Raw genomic sequence first — 7,746 nt, 5'->3', positions numbered from 1 at the left:
CAAAAGTCATAATTCCATTTATTTATTTGATAAGGACACAACCATATGATCATTAAAGTTAAGATTAATATACAAGTGGAGACATTCATCTTAATTAACTAATATCTTCAGATTTATTCCTAGGCTTTATTCTTCTCTCTTTTCCCCTCCCAAAGTAACCTGTGGACCTGTATATACAAAAAGTTTACGGAATGAGCCGAATGCTCAGTACGGAATTTTAGGCTCAAATAACAAATAAATGCTTCATATGAAATCTTATCCGGATGGAACTTTAGGCGAAAATGATGCAAGAACAAAATTTCATAATCATATCTTACGGATGTACCCATGAGCAAACTTAAAACATGACAATACACAGGTAGCTACTCCTGCATAGTTATCACATGAGATGGCGAATTGGCATACCCGTTATCCACCTCCTTATACTTAAATCCTAGGATCGATCCATACGCCTCCTAATAGCCTTATGTACCACACTTGTACTTAAGAGACGCCGTGAACTGATCTCTCCGTCACGGATGGAGCACATGATGTTGATGCCACAACAACATGCTCGTGGGACACTCCACGAGAAGCGATACTCAGGGTATCAGAGTACAAATGGTCTTATTCACATAACTTATAAAACTCATTTTCATAACAAAACGGAACATATATTGGAACATGCGATAATGAGTATAACAACATAATACTATCGCATGACATGAAAGCTAAATCAAATGATAGGAATCGAACGGACTGTCAAATGAATCGATAATCAAAGACGTGAGGAGTTTTTAACAGATATAGTAATTTAGTAGTTTTATAACAATTTGAATTGAAGCAATAAAGAGTGGGGTAAGGATCCGTACCTTAATAACTCCAAAGTGAAGCTACCTTGTGCTAATATTTTAGATTTATATGGGCAGAGTTTAGACTACTGATTAATCTTTTAACCTAATTTCACAATAATGTACACAAAACAGGGTTAGTGATCAATACAGCAGTTACGATAATTTACGAAATCAAATTCTCCCAATGAATGACCAAGTGCAATACTTCAACTCATTTATCGTATTAACGACAAACGACAAAGTATAGTACTTCAACTCATTATCGAATTATCGACAACGACAAAGTACAATGCTTCAACTCATTATCGAATTATCGACAACGACAAAGCATAACCCAATATGGGCGGCACTTAGACATTCTTTGGATATATTGATTCCGGAAACTGAATCGTAATAGCGATCGAGTTATTACCCTGATTGCGGCAGCACTTCGTGATTCGTGTGTGTTTGTGTAGTATTTTGGCTATAACTCAGTGTTTATAACGAATTTCTTCGTCGTTTTTGTGCCAGAAATCAAGTCCCAAACTGCTCTATTTATACCCGAAATTTTGACACCGTCGCGTAGCGCGAGGGGTATCACTTGTAGGCGTCGCGCTACGCTATTGGTAATTTATGTTAGGCGAAATTTGTCCCTGTCGCGTAGCGCGAGGGGTAACCCCTATACGTGTCGCGCTACGCGAGTGGTCACCTATTTTCTATAGGTAGCTTCGTGTCTAAGTAGCTTAGCTGAGTTGATAAAATTGTAAAATTCAAAACGGCCAGCAAGTTATTTAGATAATCGTAACTAGGGTTTTGCCCCCCCTGAGTTTTAGGGGCCCTGATCCTGATTCCGATTGTTCTAAAAATTTTTAGGGTTCATGCCAATTTACTTGGGTGTCTCATTTAGGGTTTCCTTAATAAATAATTACTATTATTCTTTTTATTTCTATAAAAATGATTTTAAATTTATGGGCATTACAACTATTACCCCCTTAAAAGAAATTTCGTCCTCGAAATTTTGCAAATAAGAATATAACCTATCGTATAAGTAACAGAAACGAAACTTTCCTAGCAGAGTTACTAACTTATATAACCCGAATTTTCTAACTACACATGGGTATTTGAAATTCATAGCTAAGGTTAAGACTAAACTTGTCAATTACCTTATATATGTGCCTTAATGGTCCTTCTTACTAAGATATCTTACCGTATGAAAAGTTTAATAGAGATTTTCAGATACTTAGAGTGACTATTAGTACTGAAATTTCCTACATAGATATACTTAGTTATAGCTAAAATATCTTCTCATAAGGTAAAGCATAAATGACCGTAAACAGAAACAAATGAACATATATCAAATAGCAAGATTTACCGTTACTTGACTAAAATTCTATTGCGAGAATAGATTAGGGTATAGAGAACGAATTGATTCTTCAGATTCCCATGTTGCTTCGTGTTCAGAGTGATTTTTCCAAAGGACTTTAACAAACGGAATTACTTTCCTACGCAAAACCTTTTCTTGTCGATCTAAGATGGCTTCTGGTTCCTCTTCGTAGGACAAATCTTCGTGAATTGTAAGTAACGGATAACTAATGACATGGAGTGGATGATAATTATATCCTCTTAAAGAGGATACATGAAAAACGTTATGAACGTGAGAGAGTTGAGGCGGTAAAGCCAGTCGATATGACACTTCTCCAATTCTTTCAAGGATTTCAAATGGACCGATGAAACGGGGACTAAGTTTCCCTTTAATTCCAAATCTACGAACACCACGCCAAGGTGATACCTTTAAGAATACGTGGTCACCAATTTTAAATTCGAGGGGTCGTCTATCTTGATCTGCATAGCTCTTTTGTCTACTCTGAGCTTCTTTCAGTTTTTCTCGGGCTATAATGACTTTTTCATTTGTAATCTGAACTAATTCTGGCCCTTCAATAATCTTTTCTCCGACTTCATCCCAGCATATGGGTGCGCGACATTTCCTACCGTACAAAAGTTCAAAAGGTGCCATGCCAATACTTGCTTGCCAACTATTGTTGTAAGCGAACTCAACAAGACATAGATATTCATCCCAGTTTCCAGACCATTCAAGTGCACATGCTCGGAGCATGTCCTCCAAGGTCTGAATCGTACGTTCTGACTGCCCATCTGTTTGTGGATGGAAAGCCGTACTAAACTTTAGTCGTGTCCCCCAAGCTGCCTGAAAACCTTTCCAAAATCGTGAGGTGAAACGTGAGTCTCTATCGGAAACAATGGAAGATGGTGTGCCATGGAGTCGAATAATTTCTTGAAGAAATATTTCGGATAACTTATTAACCGAAAATCCTTGCTGAATTGGTAGAAAATGTGCGGACTTTGATAATCTATCGACAACAACCCATACAACATCATTCTTCTTGAATGTCTTAGGTAAGCCAGTAACAAAATCCATTGTGATCTCATCCCACTTCCATATGGGAATATCCAATGGCTGCAACAGACCGCTTGCTCGTTTGTGTTCAAGTTTCACTTGTTGGCAAGTGAGGCATTTACTTACGTATCGAGCAACGTCTTCCTTCATTCCATTCCACCAGAAGTTCTGTCTTAAATCTCTATACATCTTGGTAGATCCTGGGTGAATCGAAAATGGTGAGCTGTGAGCTTCGGCTAACAATGACTCACGAAGGGTGGAGTCATCGGGTACACAAAGTCTTTTGCCGCACCAAATCACCCCCTGATGGTCTATACTAAATTCAGATTGCTTACCCACCTCGAGATTTTGCACAATTGCCCAAAGTTCTCCATCTTGCTTTTGTGCATCTTTGATCCGGGATATGAGGTTGGGTTCAATCTGCATTCTAGCTAGATATCCATCAGATTTACTAACCTGAAGCCAAATGTCCATCCTTTCGAGATCCCTCCTAATATGAGGTTGAATTTGTAGGCAAGATATAGTCCCGGAATTCTTTCGGCTTAATGCATCAGCTACAACATTGGCTTTGCCTGGATGGTATTGAATATTTGCATCATAATCTTTTAAAAGTTCTAACCACCTTCTTTGCCTCATATTTAGCTCCTTCTGCGTAAATATATACTTGAGGCTCTTGTGGTCGGTAAAGATGTCACAACTTTCACCATACAGATAATGTCGCCAAATCTTAAGTGCAAAGACGACTGCGGCTAATTCTAAATCATGTGTAGGGTAGTTAACTTCATAAGGCTTCAACTGACGGGAGGCATAAGCGATAACCTTCCCATGTTGCATTAGCACACAACCTAATCCTTTCTTTGAGGCATCACTGTAGACTTGGTAACCTCCTGATCCAGAAGGGAGAGCGAGTATCGGAGAGGATACAAGTCGTTTCTTTAATTCTTCAAAGCTTTTCTCTTGTTCCTCATTCCATGAGTACTTCACCCCTTTCCTTAGGAGTTTTGTGAGTGGTAAAGCAATTACCGAGAATCTTTCAACAAATCTTCGGTAATAGCCAGCAAGACCCAAGAAACTTCGTATTTCGGTAACAGAAGTGGGTCTTGGCCATTTTGTAATAGCTTCAACCTTTGTTGGGTCTACCATAATTCCCTCTGCTGATATAACATGACCTAGAAATGACACTTGGCTAAGCCAAAAGTCACATTTGGAAAACTTCGCGTACAACTTCTCATGCCGCAAGGTTCCAAGTACTATATGTAGATGTGCTTCATGCTCTTCACGACTCTTAGAATACACCAGAATGTCATCGATAAAGACAATAACGAATTTGTCTAGGAATTGGTGAAATACGCGATTCATCAAATCCATGAAGACTGCGGGTGCATTAGTTAGCCCAAAGGGCATAACCAAAAATTCGTAATGACCATATCGAGTACGAAAAGCGGTCTTGGGAACATCCTCATTCTTGACCTTTAACTGATGGTACCCAGACCTTAGGTCGATTTTTGAGAAGAACTGAGCCCCTTGAAGTTGATCAAAGAGATCATCAATGCGAGGCAGAGGATACTGATTACGAATAGTAATCTTGTTCAGCTCTCGGTAGTCAATACATAAACGCATACTACCGTCTTTCTTCTTCACAAATAAGACCGGAGCACCCCAAGGTGAAACACTGGGTCTTATGAATCCTAAATCTAACAATTCTTGCAATTGTTCCTTCAACTCCTTCAGTTCCATTGGGGCCATACGGTATAGAGCTTTAGAAATAGGTTCGGCACCAGGGATCAAGTCGATGGTGAATTCCAACTGACGGTCGGGTGGTAATCCCTGGAGTTCATCCGGAAATACATCAGGATATTCACGAACAACGGAGTGGCTATCGATACTCTTAATACTAACAGAAGTATCCTTAATTGATGCTAGGAATCCAGCACAGCCGTTTGATATGGATTTTCGAGCCTTAAGTGCAGAGATAATTTTAAGAGATTTATGGGCTTGAGTTCCCTGATATATAATATCAGGATGATGAAGATCACCGAAAATAACTCGGCGAGAATGACAATCTATAGTTACACGATGTCTAGACAACCAATCTATTCCTAGAATAATATCAAAGTCACACATATGTATTGGAAATAAGTCTGCCTTACACACAATAGATTCAATACGGATCGGACAATCCTTATATACGTAAGTGATTACGGATGAATTTTCCATGGGAGTGGAAATGGTGAAAGTGTGATCTAAGAGAGTTGGTCTTATCGGAAGATACTTAGTAAACGAATGGGATACTAAAGAATGAGTCGCTCCTGTATCGAATAACACATAGATACTACGTTCACCAATCTGAAGGGTTCCAGATACAGTACCTGGAATATTAGCAGCGTCAGTAGCGGAAAGTGCGAAAATTCTTCCTCCAACATTGGGTTGATTATTCTTCTTAGTATCTTTCTTAGGACATTCCTTGATCATGTGTCCAGTTTGGCCACATTTAAAACATGCTCCTGTACTTCGGTGACATACGCCCTGATGTCTTTTACCACAAGTATTACATAGAGGATATGTAATCTGATTCGGGTTTACTTGTTGATTCAGTGGTTGGGCTCTAATAGGTTCTGCATACAACTGAATCTGGTTTTGAGCAGGTCTCGGGTTTTGAAGTCTAGGTTGCCATTGACGTGCTTGATTTCCAAAGTTTTGATTTCCTTGCACTTTACGATCTTGATGCTGTGGCGTAGTGGATGACTGGCCGATTTCTTGCTTAAATTGGCCTTCTCTATTTCTCTTCTTATTATCCCCAGTTCGAGATAGGAATTCTTTCCTTTCGAATTCAAAAGTTTTGATTGCATCAGCAACTTCGGTGATATCCTTAAATTTCATATACATGATCGACTTCCGAATTCGATCATTAACTGCCCACTTGCATTTTTCTGCCTGGACTTCTGCTGATCCGGCAACATCTCCTACAATACTAGCCAACCTTGAAAATCGAGTAATGAACTCAGAGGCTGGTTCATCACTCCCCTGTTGAATTACTGCATACTCCCTGATATAAGCTTCTTTATCAGCGGTCGAAAAATATTTATCGTAAAAGATATTACGAAAGTCGACCCATGAAAGATTAGCGTCAAAATCATCCCCTCCTTTGACTTGCTTATATCCTTCCCACCAAGTTTGTGCGTCATCTTCCAATTTGTAGGTAGCTAGTCTAACTTTGTATTGTTCCGGAACTCCAAGAACTCCGAAGATCTTTTCAACATGAGCTATCCAGTTTCTTGCTTCGACTGGATTAGTAGCGTGACTAAAGGATTTCGGCTTTTGTTTTTGGAATTTACTAATCCATATGTCTATACTATAAGTAATATTGTTAGTGGTATTCTCACGAGTTTCACCACCAGAGGTTGGATTAGTGTTAGTGCGTTCTGGATGAAGAGTTTGTTGAATAACGGCCTCAGCTGTTTGAGCAACCAGGTTTGGAAGCAACCCAGCAACAGCCTGGTTGATAGCATTAATTATGTTTGGATCAACTGGAGTCTCATTCGAAGAAGTGTTGTTACGTTCACGGTTAGTACGAATATTCCTACGTGGCGGACGAAGAGGAGGCATCTATAAGAATAGACATAGGAGTTAAATCAAATAAGAGATCAAGTTGAATCCTATCATAGATATCTACCCATTCCTCACAGGTCTTAATTACTATCTTCAAGTTTTCTACAGGAAAGAGCTTTTGCTCTGATACCATAGCTGTAACACCCCAACCCGGAAAGGCTGACGTGTCACAATAACGGTAACATAAACAAAAGTCATAATTCCATTTATTTATTTGATAAGGACACAACCATATGATCATTAAAGTTAAGATTAATATACAAGTGGAGACATTCATCTTAATTAACTAATATCTTCAGATTTATTCCTAGGCTTTATTCTTCTCTCATTTCCCCTCCCAAAGTAACCTGTGGACCTGTATATACAAAAAGTTTACGGAATGAGCCGAATGCTCAGTACGGAATTTTAGGCTCAAATAACAAATAAATGCTTCATATGAAATCTTATCCGGATGGAACTTTAGGCGAAAATGATGCAAGAACAAAATTTCATAATCATATCTTACGGATGTACCCATGAGCAAACTTAAAACATGACAATACACAGGTAGCTACTCCTGCATAGTTATCACATGAGATGGCGAATTGGCATACCCGTTATCCACCTCCTTATACTTAAATCCTAGGATCGATCCATACGCCTCCTAATAGCCTTATGTACCACACTTGTACTTAAGAGACGCCGTGAACTGATCTCTCCGTCACGGATGGAGCACATGATGTTGATGCCACAACAACATGCTCGTGGGACACTCCACGAGAAGCGATACTCAGGGTATCAGAGTACAAATGGTCTTATTCACATAACTTATAAAACTCATTTTCATAACAAAACGGAACATATATTGGAACATGCGATAATGAGTATAACAACATAATACTATCGCATGACATGAAAGCTAAATCAAATGAT

General features: G+C 39.0%; 1 protein-coding gene across 1 annotated transcript; it reads right to left on the bottom strand.

The window, feature by feature from the left end:
* Positions 1-2,202: 2,202 nt before the first annotated feature.
* Positions 2,203-6,831, bottom strand: LOC118488930. The gene is made up of 3 exons (XM_035986365.1): positions 3,561-6,831; positions 3,069-3,425; positions 2,203-2,690 (listed from the first exon to the last, which is right to left on the bottom strand). Exons 1-3 carry the CDS (start codon positions 6,829-6,831, stop codon positions 2,203-2,205), a joined length of 4,116 nt encoding a protein of 1,371 aa, XP_035842258.1.
* Positions 6,832-7,746: the final 915 nt, after the last annotated feature.

This window comes from Helianthus annuus, chromosome 17 (genome assembly GCF_002127325.2).
Source record: "Helianthus annuus cultivar XRQ/B chromosome 17, HanXRQr2.0-SUNRISE, whole genome shotgun sequence".
In the NCBI taxonomy this organism is placed as follows: domain Eukaryota; kingdom Viridiplantae; phylum Streptophyta; class Magnoliopsida; order Asterales; family Asteraceae; genus Helianthus; species Helianthus annuus.
The sequence above is the reverse complement of the archived record's forward strand: the minus strand, read 5'-3'. Positions and strand labels throughout refer to the sequence as shown.

Coding starts and splice junctions, on each gene's coding strand:
- LOC118488930 (XM_035986365.1), bottom strand. CDS start 6,831: ATGCCTCCTCTTCGTCCGCCACGTAGGAATATTCGTACTAACCGTGAA. Junction 3,426..3,560: donor TGTGCAAAATCTCGAGGTGG/GTAAGCAATCTG, acceptor CGATTCACCCAG/GATCTACCAAGATGTATAGA. Junction 2,691..3,068: donor CCATGGCACACCATCTTCCA/TTGTTTCCGATA, acceptor CCCGAGAAAAAC/TGAAAGAAGCTCAGAGTAGA.